Raw genomic sequence first — 22681 nt, forward strand, 5'->3', positions numbered from 1 at the left:
AGAAGAGCTAACACCTATCCTTCTCAAACTCTTCCAAAATACAGCAATGGGAGGAACACTCCCAAACTCATTCTACGAGGCTACCATCACCCCGATACCAAAACCAGACAAAGATGTCACAGAAAAATAAAACTACAGGCCAATATCTCTGAGGAACATAGATGCTAAAATCCTCAACAAAATACTAGCAAACAGAATCCAACAACACATTAAGAGGATCATACACCGTGATCAAGTGGGGTTTATCCCAGGAATGCAAGGATTCTTCAATATACGCTAATCAATCAATATGATACACCATATTAACAAACTGAAGGATAAAAAACCATATGATAATCTCAACAGATGCAGAAAAAGCTTTTGACAAAATTCAACACCCATTTATGATAAAAACTCTCCAGATAGTAGGCATAGAGGGAACCTACCTCAACATAATAAAGGCCATATATGACAAACCCACAGCCAACATCGTTCTCAATGGTGAAAAACTGAAACCATTTTCTCTAAGATCAGGAACAAGACAAGGGTGCCCACTCTCACCACTATTATTCAACACAGTTTTGAAAGTTTTAGCCACAGCAATCAGAGAAGAAAAAGAAATAAAAGGAATCCAAATAGGAAAAGAAGAAGTAAAGCTGTCACTGTTTGCAGATGACATGATACTATACACAGAGAATCCTAAAGATGTTACCAGAAAAATACTAGAGCTAATCAATAAATCTGGTAGAGTAGCAGGATACTAAATTAATGCACAGAGATCTCTTGCATTCCTATACACTAATGATGAAAAATCTGAAAGAGAAATTAAGGAAACAATCTCATTTACCACTGCAACAAAAAGAATACCTAGGAATAAACCTATCTAAGGAGACAAAAGACCTGTATGCAGAAAACTATAAGACACTGATGAAAGAAATTAAAGATGATACAAACAGACGGAGAGATATACCATGTTCTTGGATTGGAAGAATCAACATTGTGAAAATGACTATACTACCCAAAGCAATCTACACATTCAGTGCACTCCCTATCAAACTACCAATGGCATTTTTCACAGAACTTAGAACAAAAAATTGCACAATTTGTATGGAAACACAAAAGACCCCAAATAGCCAAAGCAATCTTGAGAAAAACGGAGCTGGAGAAATCAGGTCTCTCGGGACTTCAGACTATACTACAAAGCTACAGTAATCAAGGGTTTCCCTGGTGGTGCAGAGGTTAAGAATCCACCTGCCAATGCAGGGGATACGGGTTCGGGCCTTGGTCCGGGAAGATCCCACATGCCACGGAGCAACTAAGCCCGTGTGCCACAACTACTGAGCCTGCGCTCTACAGCTCCCGAAACACAACTACTGAAGCCCACGTGCCTACAGCCTGTGCTGTGCAACAAGAGAAGCCACCGCAATGAGAAGCCCGCGCACCACAACGAAGAGTAGCCCCTGCTAGCTGCAACTAGAGAAAGCCCGCGCACAGTAGCAAAGACCCAACACAGCCAAAAATAAAATAAATAAATTAAAAAAAAAAAAAGCTACAGTAATCAAGACAGTATGGTACTGGCACAAAAACAGAAATATAGTTCAATGGAACAGGATAGAAAGTCCAGAGATAAACCCATGCACATACGGTCACCTTATCTTTGATAATGGAGGCAAGAGTATACAATGGAGGAAAGACTGCCTGTTCAATAAGTGGTGCTGGGAAAACTAGACAGCTACATGTAAAAGAATGAAATGAGAACACTTCCTAACACCATACACAAAAATAAACTCAAAATGGATTAAAGACCTAAAGGTAAGGCCAAACACTATAAAACTCTTAGAGGAAAACATGGGCAGAACACAGACATAAATCACAGCAAGATCCTTTTTGACCCACCTCCTAGAGAAATGGAAATAAAAACAAAAATAAACAACTGGGACCTAATGAAACTTAAAAGCTTTTGCACAGCAAAGGAAACCATAAACAAGATGAAAAGACAACCCTCAGAATGGGAGCAAATATCTGCAAACAAAGCAATGGACAAAGGATTAAACTCCAAAATATACAAGCAGCTCATGCAGCTCAATATCAAAAAAACAAACAACCCAATCCAAAAATGGGCAGAAGGCCTGAATAGACATTTCTCCAAAGAAGGTATACAGATTGCCAACAAACACATGAAAAGGTGCTCAACATCACTAATCATTAGAAAAATGCAAATCAAAACTACAATGAGGTATCATCTCTCACCTGTCAGAATGGCCATCATCAAAAAATCTACAAACAATAAATGCTGGAGAGGGTGTGGAGAAAAGGGAATCCTCTTGCACTGTTGCTGGGAATGTAAATTGATACAGCCACTATGGAGAACAGTAGGGAGGTTCCTTAAAAAACTAAAAATAGAACTCCCATATGACCCAGCAATCCCACTACTGGGCATATACCCTGAGAAAACCATAATTCAAAAAGAGTCATGTACCACAATGTTCACTGCAGCTCTATTTACAATAGCCAGGACAAGGAAGCAACCTAAGTGTCCATTGACAGATGAATGGATAAAAAAGATGTGGCACATATATACAATGGAATATTACTCAGCCATAAAAAGAAACGAAATTGAGTTATTTGTAGTGAGATGGATGGACCTAGAGTCTGTCCTACAGAGTGAAGTAAGTCAGAAAGAGAAAAACAAATACCGTATGCTAACACATATATATGGAATCTAAAAAAAAACAACAAAACCCAAAATGGTCATGAAGAACCTAGGGGCAGGATGGGAATAAAGACACAGACATAGAGAATGGACTTGAGGACACGGGGAGGGGGAAGGGTAAGCTGGGACGAAGTGAGAGAGTAACATTGACATATATACACTACCAAATGTAAAATAGATAACTAGTGGGAAGCAGCTGCATAGCACAGGGCGATCAGCTTGGTGCTCTGCCACCACCTAGAGGGGTGGGATAAGGAGGGTGGGAAGGAGGCTCAAGAGGGAGGAGATATGCGGATATATGTATGCATATAGCTGATTCATTTTTTTATACAGCAGAAACTAACACAACATTGTAAAGCAATTATACTCCAATAAAGATGTTAAAGGAAAAAAGAAAAAAAATTAACTCCCTTTAAATAAACATGTTATTTTATTAAATTTTTTCAAAGACAGCTTTCATGGTAATCCCACTGTCTCTCTCATAGAAAGCTATCAGAATTAGCCCATTAAATAGGAATTAAGTGAAATACTCATTACAAGGTAGCTCTGAGATGAGATTTAAAAGTCAGATACTATTCCTTAGAAAAGGCATATTCTCTATTTCAAATATACTTAGAGGTAAGAGGCAGAGAGGACCCAAGATGTAATATTGAAAAAATTACTTCAACAAACACATATTACTTTTAGAGTACCAAAAAAATCCCTTAAAAGTAAATAAAATCTATATTCTATTTTTTAAGAGAAAAAGAAAGGAAGAAAAGAAAGAAAGAAAGAATCCCAGAGATAACAATTGAGCCTGAGATAATATATATAAGCTAAGTTTTTTCTGTGTCTTTCTTTCCAGGGCCAAAGTTCCCTTTTCCTGGTATGGTGCTTTTACTTATGACTCTTTAGCAACATAGTACAAAATACAAACTCTTTGCCTTTGGGAGTGTCACAGATGGACAGTCTCACCTATTTCATTTTCCCATTTCCAGAGGCTGAGATTATTGAGCTATAGAGACACTGCATTATTGTGTACTAGGGAAAAAAATGTGTATTAATTTATTAGCCTAATATGGCTTAGGGCCCCTCAAACAAGGGATGCAGGAAATCTAAAGTTGATTCATTAGACTTGCACAACGGTGCATGCTATGGGGCATCCTAAAGGAAAAAGACATGGGAGAGCTGGAGGCCATCATGTGTAAGATTAAACGAATCCATCATTCATGAGTCCGTTACTCTAAATAAGTATAGGAAGTTATCATTTTTTCTTTATAGCAACCTTCCAAATTAGGGCTTTTCTTCCATACAGATCAGCCCGCTGGGCTAAAACATTTATTCAACAGGAACAATTTCTACTGTGAATTAACAGGCTGGGATTAGGGTTTATAAATCAACCTCTTGAGGTTTGGGTAAGCAGGAGTCAGACCCCCAGAATGTAAAAAGCCCTAAATAACTTGATTAAACTAAGATTCTGGACTGCAAAGCAGAAATCTAATAGATCCAGAATGGAGGTAACTACTGAGGCTCACCTTTCTACTGGGGTCGTGCCTCAGCACGTGCCTGGTCAATCCCCACCTGTGATACTTGTTTTCTCTCTAACAATTGAAAATTACCACCTGTGTTTCAATAGAACCACATGAAAAACACACAAAAAGCAAAATATGAGAGATATTTTTAGTTAATATATTTTGACATGCTGATAATCTTCTTCTACTATTAAACCAGAAATAAATTTTAAACTTTCCCCAGTTACAATGCCAGGCATGTTGAACAGGTGTCTGAATGAAATTAAGTTTAATTCTGCATGTTGTTCTTCTACTATCAGAAAAGCAATACCAAAGAAAATGCAGATATACTGTGGTTCCTCTTAATTGCTTTTCTAGTAAGTTTCTATCTCAAAACTAACCCTTTTACAACTGTAATTATATCCAGGATTCTGTCTTCTTCCCTTTCCCATTACTGATATGTAAGAGAGTTTCTATTACTTCCTTTTATCAAAGAAAGCTTAAGTTTACTTTTTTCCTCCCAGGAAAAGAGGGCAGGATTTAATCAAATTTAATTAAGCACGTGTAAAGCCCTAAATTATCTTCTTTCATTTTTCTTCTACTTTTCATTTTAAAAGAACTTATCATAACCTGTAATTTTAAAAAGCAAGTATATAGATATTAGGAAAAGAAAGGAATTTTATCATTTACAATATTCCACCTTCTAAGAGATTTTTAGAAGATCAAAAAAAATCATATCAGAGAAACTCAAGTAAAAGGCAAATAAAGAAAACATTTCACATGACTTCTTAGAACTAACTTATACACAAGATAAATAAATTTATGACCAACCAAAGAGAGTAATACATTCCCTGATTCGGAAAAAATTCTCATTAAAACGTTTTTTATATATTTTAAGTATACATACCCCACACTCTGCTACATCTCTATATTTTCCAAAATGAAGAACCTATGACCCAAAGCAAAAAAATAACAGTATTATATCAATCTATCAGAATCAAAATTACCATAAACAACACAAGGACAAAATTAATACTACTAATTGTAAACAGTAAGTTTCATGAAAAAAGCAATACATACACGTGCTTTTGTGTTTCGGTTAACAGTTTCATAAACTCCCATGTAAAATTCAGGGTCAAACATATCCTGAATCATGCAGCGAAACTTCACAAAACTGTTAGGTTTCAAATAATGAAGAGGAACTTCATTCAATGACGGTACCTTTAACAAAAACAAACAATCAAGTCAAAATATTCTGTGTATAAAACATTAAGCGCATATACATAGACATATATATCCAGACTCAACCCGCAATTCCCACACACACACAAAATCAAGGGAGCCAAATGATCTCAATGGTTAATACAACACAATTGCTAAACAAAAGTACTTGCTGTGTTCTTGCAAGTTTGTATGATGACATTTGACTATAATGTAAAAGGATGCTTTTCCTTCATAACACTTTCCAATTAGCAGAAAGGCATTTGCTTTGTTGAGCTCTTCTCTTAAAACTCGTACATGCCAATTCTTTTAAAATGAAGGCAATAAAACAAAAGATAATCGCTCTCACAACTACCCATTTTTTTCATGGTCAATTACTGCCACCTAGAGGCGCCAATATAGAAGCACTTATTTGCTTGAATTTAAGTTTAAGTTGCAAAAGAGACCAAAACCTTTTAATACATATGCACTTAAAGCAGAGGGCAGTGCACATTAATTTATATATATTTAAACTGTGTATGGATTACTGCTCTACTGTGAGAAACTGCAAGTCTGCCCAACCCTCGCCACCCACCCCCTCCCCCCCCCCAATAGCAATGAGCTCACCCATTTAGGAGCATTATTTTCCTTCAGCTTTTCCTTAAAATACTCAATTACTTTCTTCTCCCAGCCAGGATTAACTCCATTTTGAGCTGAAAGAAAAATATACTGTTCAAAGCTGAAGGTACAATCTATAGTAACAGACTATGTTCACACATTAGTTTAGTGTGCGCCTTATTGGAAGCACTGAACAAGACACCAGAAGCTGCCTTGTTGGGGGGTTGGATATTACAATCAGGGCGAGGCTGACCCCCTGCAGGCTCTCAGGAGCTAACAATCTCCTGAGAACACCCACAGAATGAGATACGAAGCTCCCTAGACAAAGCAGAACAGGAACCATCATTTGAAAAGCACACTGATCTTTGAAAACATTTTTATACAGATTTTAAAAATTTTTTACAATTACCCTGAAATGAAGAGCAGAGAATGGTGGTGGGTTTTTTTTAAGTTTTTATTTGGGAATAATTTCAAACTTTCAAAAAGTCACAGTGAAAAACATGTCACAATGATAATTACAAAGAACACCTGTAACCTTGCCCCATTTACTTTATTTGCTTGCTCTCCCTCTCTCCCACATATTTTTCTGACTCACCTGAGATTACATTACACACATCATTTATTTTTACCTTTAAATAGTTCAATGTGTTTCCTAAGAATAAGGAGATTATCTTATATAACCACAGTACTTGTTATCAATCTCAGGAAATTCAAAATTGATACAATACTTTTTATCTAATCTACCATCCATATTCCAACTTGTCATTTGACCCAACACTATCCTTCATTGCACTTTTTCCACTTCAGTACAGGACCCAGTCTAGAATCACATACTGCTTTTAGCTACCGTGTTTTTTTAATCTCCTTTATTCTGGAACAGTTCCTCAATCTTTATCTTTTATGACATTGACACTGCAGAATACAAACCCTTTATAAAAAAGTAGAAATCTCCTCACTGGGTCTGTCTGACGTTTCCTTATGAGTAGATTGCAGTTACGTGTTACCAGTCAGAGTGCTACATGAGGATGCTGTGCCCTTGTAGGTACATCATTTACAGACAAGCTGTCCATCTTCCCCTCATCAATGATGTTAATTTTCATCACCCAAAGTGACAGCCAATTCCTCCACTGTAGTTACTTTCTTCCCCTTACAACTAAAAAGCAATCTACAGGAGATACCTCAGATAATTTTCATGAAATTTGCCCTGCTCCCAAGACTCAGCATCCATTTTATGCTTCTTGCAATGATGATTGCAAAATCAGAGAAAGGTGTTTTTAATGTCATGTTAAAGAAAACCGGACTTTGAAAAATTATGGGAATTGGTCAAGACCAAAGAGCGAATCATCAACAGAATTAGGAATATATGTTTTCATGAACTAGAACTACCTAACCATAGCTGGTCAGTACTTTCACCATCACACAGGTACCATACTCATCACACAGGTGCTATGGAGATGTGGCGTAAAGGAATTTTGTCTATATCTGTTATGGAGCTGATTCTGTTAGAAATACTCATAAAATCCTGCTAACACCATGCTGCAGCAGAGATTCCAAATGCTTTCACTTAACTGAGCAAAGGACGGTTCTTAAAAAGAACTCGTGGAGATGAAAAACGAGGAAGTGATTCTGATGTGCAATGAGGATTAAATCTACTAGTAGTCAACTAGTCCTCAAAGCTTGGTTCCCAGACTAGCAGTATTAGCACCACCTGAGTGGTTGTTAGAAAGGCAAATTCTTCAGCCCATCCCAGACCTACTGAATCAGAAACTCTGGAGGTGAAGCCTAGCGATTCATGTTTTAAAATACCCTCGAGGTGATTCTGATGCACACTGACATTTGAGAACCACTGCTCCACTAGACACATGCCAATAAATGATTACGGAATTGGACGGCGGGGGGAGGGGACCAAAATGGGTATTTTTGCTTCTAGTCCAAATGGATGTTTAAAGAAAAGACCTACATGCAGCCATGACTGCGAACACCACTATGCTGACTACGTTTGTGTAAGAAACTTGAATATACCACATCACAGGTGATGAAGCTACATCAAAGAGTGATTGGGAAGCAGTAAGTTACTTCTAAGTAACTTACATGTACACAAAATGTTCTTAAGTAAAGGCCAGCTTACAAATATCTGGTACTGCTGGACAATTAAAGGACTGCAATAGATAATTCCAAAATTATCAAGAGTTCAATAACTATCCATTATTTATTAAGCCTACTGTGTGCCCAGCACTCTGCCAGGTGCTATCAGGATACTTAGAATTGAAGGAACTTAGAGCTAAGATAAGCTATGGATAGAATAACAGGCAAAAGCAAAGAAGAGAAACTAACGTAGGTCAAAAAAATCTCAGTGAGGGCTTCTGAAAGAGGTGTTTGAGCCAGGCCGGGGAAGAAGGGTAGAACTGAAACATGTTGACGTATGAGGGATGGGCATATTCCAGACGTAGAGCACTCTGGGGGAAGAAAGAGTAACGGTAAACCAAGGACAAGGATGGACACTACCAGAAATTCAAATACATGGAGCACTAAGTGCCTGGAAAAGAATAAAGCTACTGAACAAAAGGAAGATGAGGCCAAACACATCACAGAGTTTTCAATGCCAGGCTACAGATCTGCTCTCTATTCACAAACAATTCACCTTTACATTTCCAGGGTCTAGCAAGGGCCTGGGACATAGCTATCGGAGTTAGAGAAATAAACATTAAATAAGTACAATGTAGAGAAAATAGGTTGTTTCGCAAGACTAGCATCCATTTCCCCTTTTCCTAGTGACAGTGCCTCTTTTTGAGGGAGGAACCACAGCACCGTCACTCCCAGCCCAAGGGTGGACCTGATCTAGACCTCACAGTGGTTCTGATGATCAGTTTAGGGATGCATCAATCAAGGACAATCCTGGGAATAAGGCTTAGTAGCTGGGTTCAACATTATAGGTTATAATCCCGCAGCTGCATGTGGCCACAGTGACCAAGGTCTGTCTGAAAACTAAGCCATCCCAGAGGAAAGTGGAGTAAAAAGGCTGATTTCTGTAGACACAGTTTGAAGTATTTGGCTGTAATTGAGTCTGACGTTAACCCTCTCAGGAACCGTTATCTGAGACAACGTATTCATCTTCTCTGGTTTAAGTAGAATCGAGTTGGGCCATTTGCAACCAAGAGACCTGCTGAGCACACACATATCACTCTATTATATTTCCCATGAATTCCTGGCCATCTGAATGTGGGCACCACTGCACTCAATCCTGCCCTAGTTCAAGCGGTCAGGGGAACTGAGGAACAAAAAATATATACGCTTTCACACTCTCAGCAACAGCGTATGAGGGTTCTAGGTATTCTACCTCACCAACACTTGGTCTTGTCAATCTTTTTAATCCTAGTCATTGTGCTGGGTATGCAGTAATATTTCACTGGGGTTTGAATATACATTTCCCTAAGGACTAGTGATGTACACCTTTTCATATGTTTATTGACCATTCTAATAATCCTTTTGTGAGGTGCCTGCTTATTAATTTTGTCCATCTTTTAAAAAAATGATTTTGTTAGGAATTCCCTGGCAGTCCAGTGGTTGGGACCCCATGCTCTCACTGCCAATGGCCAGGGTTCACTCCCTGGTTGGGGAACTAAAATCCCACAATCCACACAGCACGGCCCAAAAAAAAAAAAAAAGATTTTGTTGTGGCATCAATGATTTGTACAAATTTTGTGTATTCTGGATGCAAGTCTTTTGTCAGATATATGTAGGGCAAGTATTTTCTCCTAATCTGTAGCTTGCTTTTTGACATTCTTAATGGTGTCTTTTGATGGGAAGTTTTCAATTTTGACAAAGTCCAACTTTTCAATTTTTTCTTTTATGGTTACTGACCCCAAGGTCATGAAGATATTCTCCTGTTTTTCACTTTTCACATTTAAGTCTGTAATCCATATCAAATTAATGTTTTTGATTATAGTGTGACATAGACATCAAGGCTCATTTTTTTCCAAAAAGATATCCATTTGTTCCAGCATTATTTAATTAAACAACTTTCTAGCAGTAAATTGCTTTGGCAAACAGAGTAACAATTAACTGTCATACATCTACCAAAGAGAAAATATGCAAAAAATAACCACTCACTAAACATATGCCACAAACCCATGGTCAAAACCAGGAACTTCACTCATACACTGCCAATCTTTCCTGCTATAGAATTAGCAAACTATCATAGTTCCAAGTCCATCAGTGATGAGAAATAGATGTTGTGACTCGGGTAAAGTCTCCTGGTTGGTCCTCAGCAGCAATAAATGATAGGTTTTTTTAAAAATAAATAAATAAACAAATAAATAAATTGCTTTGGCACTACTGTCAAACTCAACTCATTGTATTTACGTTAATGTATTTCTAGATTTTCTGTTATGTTACACTGATCTAGTTGTCTATCCTTATGCCAATACCATATTGTTTTAATCACTATGGCTTGATAGTTAGTCCTAAAATCAGGTAGTTATGTTCTTCATCTTTGTCTTCAAGTCTGTCTTGATTATTCTAGATCCTCAAGTTTTCTAAATAATTTTGAGGAACAACTTGTCGACTTTTATGTAAAGTCTGCTGAAATTTTGATTAGGTTTATATTGCATAGTATAGATTTGAGGAGAACTGACAACTTAACAATATCGAGTCTTCCAAGCTATGAACTCTCCCATGGGAGAGAGCATAAGGAAACCTATGCATAAATTCCAAGAGACTCCATCTGTCTTTTCCCCTTATGATCCGGCTGTGTATCCTTACCATGCTGTTTTAATAAATCTTAGCCAGGAGTACAACTACATACTGAGTCATATATGTCATTTTAGCGAACCTCCAAACATAGGGGTGGTTTTGGAACCCCCAACACATAAGTGTATCAATAGTTCATTTCTTTTTATTGCTGAGTAATATTCCACTGTTTAGCTGAACTACAATTTGTTTCTCCATTCACCCGTTGAAGGACATTTAGATTGTCTCCAACTTTTGATGACTATAAATAAAACCATTATAAACACTTGTATGCAAGTTTTTGTGTGAACATAAGCTTTCATTTCTCTAGGGTAAAAACCTAAGAATGTGACAGCTAGGTATATATATATATATATATATGTATGTGTGTATGTATACACACATACATATATATATATTATATACGACTAACATTTTAAGATTCTGCCTATTTCCCAGAGTGGCTGTACCATTTTTCATTCTCACCAGCAAGGTATAAGAGACTCAGCTGTTTGCATTCTTACCACTACCTGGTATTGTCAAATTTTTTAAAAAATTTTAAAAATTTTAAAAATTTTAGCTCTACCAGTAGTTGTGATATCCCATTATGCTTTAAATTTGCATTTCCCTAGTGACTAATGATACTGAATTCTTTTCATGTGGTTATTTGCCATCCTTATATCCTCTCTGGTGAAGTGTCCATTCAAATCTATTTAAATCTTTTGCCCCTTTTTAAAATGGCTTAATAATCATTACATTTTCCTTATATATTCTAGATATGTCCTTTATCTGATATATGATTTTCAGGTATATTCTCTCAGCCTTTCATTTGCCTAACAATGCTTTTGCAAAACGAAAGTTTTTAATTTTGATGAAACCCAATTTGTCAAATTTTTGTTTTTATGCATTATGTCTTTGGAATTATGTCTAAGAACTCATAGCCAAACCCTGGGTCATGAAGATCTTCTCTTTATTTCTAAAAGTTTAACAGTTTAAGGTTTTATACTTAGATCTATGACCCATTTTGAGTTTGTTTTTGTATAAGGCATGAGATTTCGGTTGCAAGTAATATTTCTGCATTTAAATGTCTAATTGTTCCAATATCTTAGTTAAAAATAATCATATTTTTCCATTGAATTGGCTTTTGTATATTTGTCAAAAGACAATTAGGGCAACAAGAATGTGCCTTAAAAACATGCTAAGTTAAAAAAAAAAAAAAAAAAACCATGTTTAGTGAAATAATACAGACAAAAAATACAAATACTGTATCCACTTATATGAAGTACCTAGAATAAGCAAATGCATAGAGACAAAAAGTAAAACTGAGGTTCCAGGCGGGTAGTGGAGGGAGAGTGGACCTGAAAGGAGGGAACTCCATTTTATCTTGAGTGAGTCTGGATAGTAGGTGGCTGTGGTAGATAGAATAATGACCCCCCCCCAAAGATGTCCACATTCTAATCCCCAGAACCTGTGAATATATTATGTTACATGGCAAAAGGGAATTTAGGCGGAGCTGACCTTAAAACAGGGAGATTATCTGGGGGGATCCAAGGTAATTACAAGGGTCCTTAAAAGTGGTAGGAGGCAGAAGAGGAAGTCTGAGTAAGAAGATGTGAGAAGAACTTGACCAGCTGTTGCTGGCTTTGAAGATGGAGGGGGGCCACAACCCAAGAAATGTTGGCAAACTCTAGAAGCTGGAAAAAAGACAAGGAAGTAGATTCTCCCCTAGTGCCTCCAAAAAGGAATGCAGTCCTGCTGACAACTTGATCTTATCCCAGTGAGACCCAAATCAGACTTCTGGCCTCCAGAACTGTAAGATAATAAATTTATGTAACAAACGCTGGAGAGGGTGTGGAGAAAAGGGAACCCTCCTACACTGCTGGTGAGAATGAAAGTTGATGCAGCCACTATGGAAAACAGTATGGAGGTTCCTCAAAAAACTAAAAATAGAGTTACCATATGATCCAGCAACCCCAGTCCTGGGCATATATATGGACAAAACTATAATTCAAAAAGATACATGAACCCCTATATTCACAGCAGCACTATTCACAATAGCCAAGAAATGGAATCAACCTAAATGTCCATCAACAGATGAATGGATAAAGAAGATGTGGTACATATATACAATGAAAACTACTTGACTATAAAAAAAGAATGAAGTAATGCCATTTGCAGCAACATGGATGGACCTAGAGATTATCATACTAAGTGAAGTAAGACAGAGAAAGACAACTACCATATGACATCACTTACATGTGAAATCTAAAATATGACACAAATGAACTTACCTACAAAACAGAAACAGACTCATAAGAGAACAGACTTGTGGTTGCCAAGGTAGAGGGGAGTGGAGGAGGGATGGATTGGGAGTTTGGGATTAGCAGATGCAAAACAGCATACACAGAATGGATAAACAACAAGGTCCTACTGAATAGCACAGAGAACTATATTCAATATCTTGTGTAAACCATAATGGAAAAGAATATAAAACAGAATGTATATATATATATATATATATATATCTCTATATATATATATCTATATCTGAATCACTTTGCTATACAGCAGAAATTAACACAACATTGTAAATCAACTCTACTGTAATAAAAAAATAAATTTATGGGTTTTTTTGTTTTTTTTTTTTATTTTTGGCTGTGTTGGGTCTTCGTTTCTGTGCGAGGGCTTTCTCTAGTTGCGGCAAGCGGGGGCCACTCTTCATCGTGGTGTGCAGGCCTCTCACTATCGCAGCCTCTCTTGTTGTGGAGCACAGGCTCCAGATGCGCAGGCTCAGTAGTTGTGGCTCACGGGCCTAGGTGCTCCGCGGCATGTGGGATCTTCCCAGACCAGGGCTCGAACACGTGTCCCATGCATTGGCAGGCAGATTCTCAACCACTGTGCCACCAGGGAAGCCCCACATTTATGTTGTTTTAAGCAACTAAATTTGTGGTAGTTTGTTACAAAAGAGATAAGAAATTAATAGGGTGTTTTTTAAGGAACTGGTCGATTTCATCCAAGTCGTTCAATTTATATCCATAAAGATGTTTGTATTATTCTTTTCGTGTATTATTCTTTCACATGTCTCTAACAGTATCTCCCATTTCGTTCCTGATGTCAGTAATCTTTGTCTTTTTTTTTCTTTGCTAGTCTGAAGATGCATATGAATTTTATTGATCTTTTCGGGTAAAAAAACAACAAAACACCCAACGAGCTTTGGGTTTCATTGATTTTTTCTTCTGTTTTCAACTTCATTCATTTCTGCTCTATATTATTTCCTTTGTTCTGTATGATTTGGGTTTATTTTGCTCTTCTTTTCTAGTTTCGTAAAGTATAAGCTTAAATTATTGGTTTGAGACCTTTCTCTCTTCTAATAAATGCTCTTAAAGTCTCTCAGTACATCTTTGGCTTATCTCACAAATTTTGATATGTTGTGTTGTCATTTTTCTTTAGTTCAAAATATTTTAGAATTTCCCTTGTGACTTCTTTTTGATCCACAAATTGTTCAGAATGTTATTTTCACAAGTCTGAATTTCTTGTTATCTGTTACTGATTTCTATTCTAATTACATTATGGTCAGAGAACATACTTTGATGATTCCAATTCTCTTAGGTTTGTTAAATATTTGTTTTATGACTTAGGATGTGGTTTACCTTGGTGAATGAATGTTCCATGTGCACTTGAAAAGAATGTGTATTCTGCTGTTGTTAAGTAGAGGGTTCTACAATAGTGAGATCTATTTGACTGATGGTGCCTATATCCTCGCTGCTTTTCTCTCCACTAGTTTGGTACAGTTCTGAGAAGAGTAGTAGCATGTCCGACTATAATTGCAGACTTGTCTACTTCTCCTTTTAGTTCTGTCAGTTTCTGCTTGTATTTTGAAACTCTTGCTAGGTGTCTTTACATTTAGGTCTTCTTGGTGAATTGACTACTTTATCATTATGTAATGCGCCTCTTATTCTCTTCTCACACAACCTTTCCTAAAAATAATTTAAAATTTAAAAAGACTCCAATAAAGAGGTAGGCACAGGATTCAAGAAACAACAGAATTCATGAACGCAATGGAAAAAAAAATCCCAGTATGAAAACTAAGCAATAAACCTAAAAAGCAACTGACACAAATTAAAAGAGTGATTCAACAGGCTCATTAAAGAACATCCACGAAAAGATAACAGTCTGGAGTAAAAAAATGATGTGAATAAAATGCTGGGAGAACTTAGTGAAAACGATGTCAAAATTCTCTTCAATGGGGAGAAAATGCAATACTACAAACAAATATAAGTAAATTAAATTTTAACACACTACTGCTTAACAAAATAAGATACATACATACCTGACAACATAGCCTCAAAAATACAAAAAGCAACAACTTTCAAAACTAAAGAGAAAAAAAATAAAACAGCAATCACAATTACAGACTTTTCCACAGCTCTCTCAGAAACATAAATTAAGCACAAAAACACAAAAACAAATAATATAGCAAATATGAATAAGATAATTAGCAAGTTCTCTAATAAATATATAAATATCCAAACAGAGAGTGTATTTTTTAAGTACACAGGACATTCACAAAAAGTTCTATGTACTAGCCACAAAGGAAACCTCAATAGATATGAAACATACAATATGTTTTCTGACCAAAATGTGACAAGAACTCAATAGCAAAAGGAAAGCTTAAAACAACTGCATCCTCATGTCCTTGATGATTTAAGAAAAAACAAATAAACTTACACTATTAAAAAATCCTTAGTTTAGAAAGGAATATGGAGTGATAATTATGAAATACTCTTGGATGACAAAGAAAGTTGTACAGGTTAATATCTGTGGGTTACTAAAGTGGTGTTTAGGAAGAAAGTTACAGATTTTAACACATTTATCAAATACCAAGAGAGAATGGAAATAGATGAGTTTATTAGCATTCAAGTTAAGAAGCTAAAAAAAGAGCAATAGGGACTTCCCTGGTGGCGCAGTGGTTAAGAATCCACCTGCCAGGGCTTCCCTGGTGGCACAGTGGTTGAGAATCTGCCTGCCAATGCAGGGGACACGGGTTTGAGTCCTGGTCTGGGAGGATCCCGCATGCCGCGGAGCAACTAGGCCCGTGAGCCACAACTACTGAGCCTGCGCGACTGGAGCCTGTGCTCCGCAACAAGAGAGGCCACGATAGTGAGAGGCCCACGCACCGCGATGAAGAGTGGCCCCCGCTCGCCGCAACTAGAGAAAGCCCTAGCACAGAAACGAAGACCCAACATAGCAATCAATCAATAAAATAAATAAATCTTTTAAAAAAAAAAAGAATCCACCTGCCAATTCAGGGGACACGGGTTTGAGCCCTGGTCCGGGAAGATCCAACGTGCCGCGGAGCAACTAAGCCCATGCGCCACAACTACTGAGTCTGTGCTCTAGAGCCCGTGAGCCACAACTACTGAGCCCACGCGCCTAGAGCCCGCGCTCCACGACAAGAGAAGCCACCGCAATGAGAAGCCTGTGCACCGCAACAAAGAGCAGTCCCTGCTCGCCGCAACTAGAGAAAGCCCGCGCGCAGCAACAAAGACCCAATGCAGCCAAAAAATAAATTAATTTAAAAGAAAAAAATTTTTAATTAAAAAAAAAAGAGCAATAGAACAAACCAGAGAGTAACAAAGGAAATAAAGCTAAGGGCAGACATCAATGGAATGGAGAACCAAAACACCAATACAAATGATTAATATTAAGACAGACAAATTTTCTGGCATGCCTGTACAGTAGAAAAAGATAAAAAGAAAGAAAGAATAAAATATACAAATAAATAAAAACAACAGGATACAAATAAGACACAAAACTAAAAGGAAAAAATAACAAAACTTTAAAAGGAGAAATGCTATAGATAAATACTAAAAACTATGTACAATATCATGAACTATGAACTAATAACTAATAAACTAATTTTGAAAATTCAGATAAAATGGACAAATTTCTGAAAAAATATAAGTTGCCAAAACTGGCACAAGATTAGAAGACTGAGTTCTTATTTTTATCACAATTTGGTCAAAATAAACATTGTAGGTCCAATATCAATGAGAGAAACAAAAGAAACAGTAGCTAATCTTTCCTCCCAATCCCATGAAGTTCCAACCCCAGAAAATTCTGCAAAGTTTCAGGACAACTTCACAAAAGATAAAGAAGCAAAACTCCTATATAAACTATTAACTTCTGAATCCAATGGAATATATATTTAAAAAATCATGTTCAAGCAGTACTTTTATCCCAATAATGCAAAACAGTTCGTTATTAGAAAATCTATTAGTGTAATCTGCCACACTAAAAGATTAAAGGAAAAAAAAAAATGATCTTCTCGGGGGATACAGAACCAAGCATTTGATGAAGTCCAAGACCTATTTTATTATGAAAAGCTGTAAATTATGGCTTGATATTAAACCTTGGGGTTTAAGAGAAATGATTTGACCTTGTTCTTAAAAGACTATTCTTAAACCAAAATAATGACAAGATTGTACTTCCTTCCCTACTGGTCCAAACACCCTAGTAAGTCCTACAGGGAAAACAACTATACAGTCATAAATTGTAAATGTTATTCACTGATTTTTTAAAAATTGAACTATAGTTATGTACAATATTGTATAAGTTTCAGGTGCACAATATAGTCATTCACAATTTTTAAAGGTTATACTCCATTTAGTTATTATAAAGTATTGGCTGTGCTGTACAATATATCCTTGTAGCTTACTTATTTTATACATGGTAGTTTGTACCTCTTAATCTCCTACCTCTATTTTGCCACTCCTTCCTTCCTCCTCCCCACTGGTAACCACTAGTTTGCTCTCTATATCCATGTATTTCTTTTTGGTTATATTCAGTAGTTCATTTACTCACTGATTTTTAACCCTTCTAACATGATCAGACAAAGCACAAATTATAGTCACAGATAGAATATAAATATTATAAAGTTTGGTAATATACAATGACTGACACAAATTGGGTAGAAGCAATGGAGGGCAGTAAAGAGACACTAATTTCCTCAGTGAAAGACTTGAATTAGTGTCTAAAATTGTTGGAGGAAAAAAGAACATGCCTTTAAATCTAAAAGGAAAGCAACAGAAGAATTAAAAATAGTGTAAGTGAGAAACCAGAAGCTTTTCCACTAAGAACGGGAACAAGGTAAGGATGCCCCCTCTCTCACCACTCCTTTTCAACATGGTACTGGAGTCTTAGCTAATGCAGTAAGACAAGGAAGGGAAATAAAGGTATATGGATAGGAAAAAATAATAATAAAACTCTCTGTTTGCAGATAACATGATTTTCCATGTAGAATACCCAAAAGAATCAACAAAAAACCCTCCTGGCACTAATAAGCTATTAAAACAAGGTTACAGAATGCAAGGCTAACATACAAAAGTCAATCACTTTTCCTATGTACTCCCAGTGAACAAGTAGAATTTGAAATTAAAAACATAGTATCATTTGCAGTAGCATTCCCCAAAATTAAGTTCTTGGGTATAAATCTAACAAAATATGTATAAGATCTATAGGAGGAAAGCTACAAAACTCAAAAGAAATCAAAGAAAAACTCAATAAATGGAGAGATAGTCCATGTTCATGGAGAGGAAGACTCAATATTTTCAAGATGTTGGTTTTCCCAACTTCATCTATACATTCAATGCAATTCCAATCAAATCCCAACAAGTTATTTTGTGCATACTGACAAACTGAATCTAAAGCTACAGAGAGGCAAGAGACCCAGAATGGCCAGCAATAGTGAGGAAGAACAAAGAACAAAGTTGGAGAACAGAGAACCTTTAAAACTCAATGATAAGAAAATGAACAACCCAATTAAAAACTGCGCCAAAGACCTGAACAGACACCTCACCACAGAATGTATACATTGTGACCACCTAGAGGGGTGGAATAGGGAGGCTGGGAGGGAGACGCAAGAGGGAGGAGATATGGGGATATATGTATAGCTGATTCACTCTGTTATAAAGTAGAAACTAACACACCACTGTCAAGCAATTATACTCCAATAAAGATATTAAAAAGGGCTTCCCTGGTGGCACAGTGGTTGAGAATCCGCCTGCCAATGCAGGGGACACGGGTTCGAGCCCTCGTCTGGGAAGATCCCACATGCCACGGAGCAACTAAGCCCGTGAGCCACAACTACTGAGCCTGCGCGTCTGGAGCCTGTGCTCCGCAACGAGAGGCCGCGATATTGAAAGGCCCGCGCACCGCGATGAAGAGTGGCCCCCACTTGCCGCAACTAGAGAAAGCCCTCGCACAGAAACGAAGACCCAACACAGCTAAAAATAAATAAATAAATAATTTTAAAAAAAAGATATTAAAAAAAAAGTATACAGGTGGCAAATAAGCAAAAGATGCAACACATTATATGTCATTAGGGTAATGCAAATTAAAGCAACAATGAGCTACCTCTACACTCCAAAATCCAGAATACTAACAAATGCTGGAGAGGATGTGGAACAAGAGGAACTCTCATTCATTGCTGGAGGGAATGCAAAATAGTACAGCAACTCTGGAAGACAGTTTGGCAGTTTCATATAAAACTAAACATACTCTACCCATACCAATGGCACTCCATGGTACTTACCCAAAGGAGTTGAAAACTTATGTCCACAAAAAACCTATACACAAATGTTTATAGCAGTTTTTATTTGTAACTGCCAAAACTTAGAAGCAACTAAGGTGTCCTCCACTAGGTGAATGGATAAGTAAATTGTGGTATACCCAGACAATGGAATGTAGTGCCAAAAAGAAATGCACTTATCAAACTAGGAAAACACATGGAGGAAACTTAAATGCATATCACAAGTGAATGGAGCCGATCTGAAAAAGCTACATAGTATATGATTCCAACTATATAACATTCTGGAAAAGGCAAAAAAAAGCTATGGAGACAGTAAAAAACAGATCAGTGGTTGCCAGGGGTTAGAGGGGAGAGGAGGATTAAGAGGCAGAGCGCAGAGGATTTTTAGGGCACGGAAACTATCCTGTATGATGCTATGATGAATGTATGTATGTACATATTATTATACATTTGTCCAAAGCGACAGAATACACACCACCAAGAATGAACCATAATGTAAACTATGGACTTCAGGTGATAATGATGTGTCAGTGTAGGTTCACCAATTATAACAAATGTACCACCCTGGTAGTAGATGTTGATAACAGGGGGGAGGCTATGCATGTGTGGGGCAGGAGGTATTTGGGAAATCTCTACGTCTTCTGCTCAATTTTGTGGTGAACCTAAAACAGCTCTAAAGAAGTCTTCAAAAACGAGGATGGGGGGAAAAGTACACATTGAGACTCAAATGGAAGTAAAATATATATTGTTTAGAATAATGGTTGTAAATTATAAATTTTACCAAAGTATAGTAGCTAATGTTTAGTGAACACTTAAAAAAGACTGTGCCAGGCACTATTTTAAGCACTTTATATGCATTATCTCATTTAATCCTTTTAACAGGCTTAAAAAATGGATTTTCTTATTAGTCCCATTTTACAGATGATAAAATTGAGGTAAAAAAGGTTAATTAATTTGACATGTTCACACTCCAAGTTAGGAAGTAAGAGGGGCCAAGCAGTGACCTACTACAGAAGTGGTAGGAGTAGTCTACCCTAAGTGCTAGCAACAAGAGATACATTTCCTGCAGAGAATTTAAAAATAATAAAACCAACTAAAATTCATTCTGCTTCTACCATCACTCTGAATTGGCAATTCTAAACAATGTCAGTGATAAAACATTCTTCCCCAGAAAATCTTTTGTTGGTATTAATCCCAAACAATTGTGGGAACTAAACTAAAACTACTGCTGAGTTTTAGTAATATATGTGGTAGTGTCAAATTAGCACATTTTTACTACTTAACCTTTAATGAATATTGCATTCTACATAGAAGTTAATTTGAAGAATCCTCAGTTACACACTTGGCTCCCAACATAGACACAGCTACATGAATATGTTTGGATAGTAAATTTCTAAGTGGTACACAACAGTCCAAACTTGGTTAGAGCAGTTAGTATCCCCCAAGCCCTGTGGTACTCTAGAGTCCTACATGTATACAAAAGATTTTAAATAAACAAACAATAACCCAGTGATTGTAAAGATGAAGAAGGAGAACTTGAGTTACTTCAATTCTATCTTCCATGGGACAACTTGTTGGAATTGTTATTTGTGTTTAATAAATCAGTGAAACAGTGAGAAGTGAGAGGGGAAGTAGGTGCAAATTTTACTCATACATGAAAATTTTACTGAATCTGAATCATATCTTAAAATTGAAATGTATTCTTCTTAAATGGCTATTTATTTTAAAGCTAAAGAATGAATTATGAAAATATGTTAGTAACATCAGTGGAAAGATTTGGTATCTCTCTAATTTGTCTTTTTTTTTTTTAATTTGTGTCTTTTGCAGATGTTTCAGTTTTATCAAAATTCACTTATTAGTCATCGGACAATTCTTTATATAAAATATTATTATATCAAACTATAACTAAAAGACCAAAATTCAAACTATTAGGTAGGTATAAACACTACCAAGTAAACAGTTGAGTTTTGTCTGCAGAAACTTGATAAGTTATTCTTAATACAAAGAATTCATTAATTATACAATTAATACAAACTTATTCAAATCTAAAGTGTGGTACCCCTACCAACATGAAACAACATCAACATAACAGAACTCAACAACAACAAAAAATTCTAAAATGGGCAGGGAGAAGTTGCTAGAAGCAATGTCTAGATCTATTTTGAAATATGTAATTACCTTAAGCACTGCATATAGCTTTATTTCATGATTATTACTGAAAATAATTCTGTAGTATAAAGAAGGGAGGTATTAAAAAATGATTATAGACAAATATTCTGGGTATGGCCCTGTAGTTAAGAAGCAGTCTGGCTCTAGAATCTGTAATCTTTTTATTGTTTGTTTTGTTTTTTGTTTTTTGTTTTAACATCTTTATTAGAGTATAATTGCTTTACAATGGTGTGTTAGTTTCTGCTTTATAACAAAGTGAATCAGCTATACATATACATATATCCCCATATCTCCTCCCTCTTGCATCTTCCTCCCACCCTCCCTATCCCATAGAATCTGTAATATTTACTATTCTCTATTACCAAAAGAACTAAACGCATTACAGATTCAATGCAATCCCTATCAAAATGCCAATTGCCTTTTTTTTTGCAGCAATGACAGACTGATCCTAAATTCATATGGAAATACAAGGGATTCTGAAGAGCCAAAACAATCTTTAAAAAAAAAAAAAGGAACAAAGTTGGAGGACTCATACATCACTTCAAAACTTACTACAAACCTACAGTAATCAAGACAACATAGTACTGGCAGAAGGGTAAACATATAGATCAATGGAATGAAACTGAGAGTTCAGAAATAAAGCTATACATCTATGGTCAATTGATACACACACATACACATTTTTTAAACAAAGTTGCCAAACCCATTCAGTCGGGGAAGAATAGTCTTTTCAACAAACAGTGCTGTGGGGCTTCCAGATTGGTGAACACAGCCACATACTGAAAGGGTAGCGCACCCAAGTTCCATGGAGACCGAAGCTCTTCCACAAGGGACCCTTCCACAACTTGCCCTATGTACCTCTTCATCTGCATCCTTTATGATATCCTTCAAAATAAACTGGTAAATGTTAAAACACACACACACACACACACACACACACACACACACACACAAGGTGCTGGGACAACTAGATATCCACATGCAAAAGAATGAATTCGGATCGCTACCTCATACCATATCCAAAAATTAATTCAAAATGGAGCCAAGACTTCAAGGTAAGGAGCTAAAACTTAAAAATTCTTAGAAAGAACATAGGTGTTAATCTTTGTGACCTTGCATCAGACAATGGTTTCCTAAACACCAAAAGCATAAGCAACTAAAGGAAAGAGATAAATTGGACATCATCAAAATTAA

At 36.5% G+C, this 22681-nt stretch overlaps 1 protein-coding gene and 2 long non-coding RNA genes across 4 annotated transcripts in view; 1 reads left to right on the plus strand and 2 right to left on the minus strand.

Moving 5' to 3' along the window:
- Positions 1 to 22681, minus strand: part of MCMBP (minichromosome maintenance complex binding protein) — a 69174-nt gene that overhangs the window by 40493 nt on the left and 6000 nt on the right. For both annotated transcript variants that reach the window (XM_082407054.1, XM_082407053.1), the window contains exons 2-4: positions 6010 to 6095; positions 5263 to 5403; positions 5090 to 5131 (exon numbers count right to left, since the gene is read on the minus strand). In XM_082407054.1, the coding sequence (XP_082263180.1) occupies positions 5090 to 5131; positions 5263 to 5403; positions 6010 to 6095 (269 nt within the window). The remainder of the gene's footprint in view (positions 1 to 5089; positions 5132 to 5262; positions 5404 to 6009; positions 6096 to 22681) is intronic.
- The window catches only part of LOC309635582, a 35071-nt gene that overhangs the window by 9456 nt on the left and 2934 nt on the right, over positions 1 to 22681 (plus strand). The gene's annotated exons all lie outside the window — the stretch shown is intronic.
- Positions 7836 to 18673, minus strand: LOC309635584. The gene is made up of 2 exons (XR_014248897.1): positions 16026 to 18673; positions 7836 to 15710 (listed from the first exon to the last, which is right to left on the minus strand). It is a non-coding gene; the product is annotated as an uncharacterized lncRNA (long non-coding RNA).

This window comes from Balaenoptera borealis, assembly GCF_965194805.1.
Source record: "Balaenoptera borealis genome assembly, chromosome: 10".
Classification (NCBI taxonomy): domain Eukaryota; kingdom Metazoa; phylum Chordata; class Mammalia; order Artiodactyla; family Balaenopteridae; genus Balaenoptera; species Balaenoptera borealis.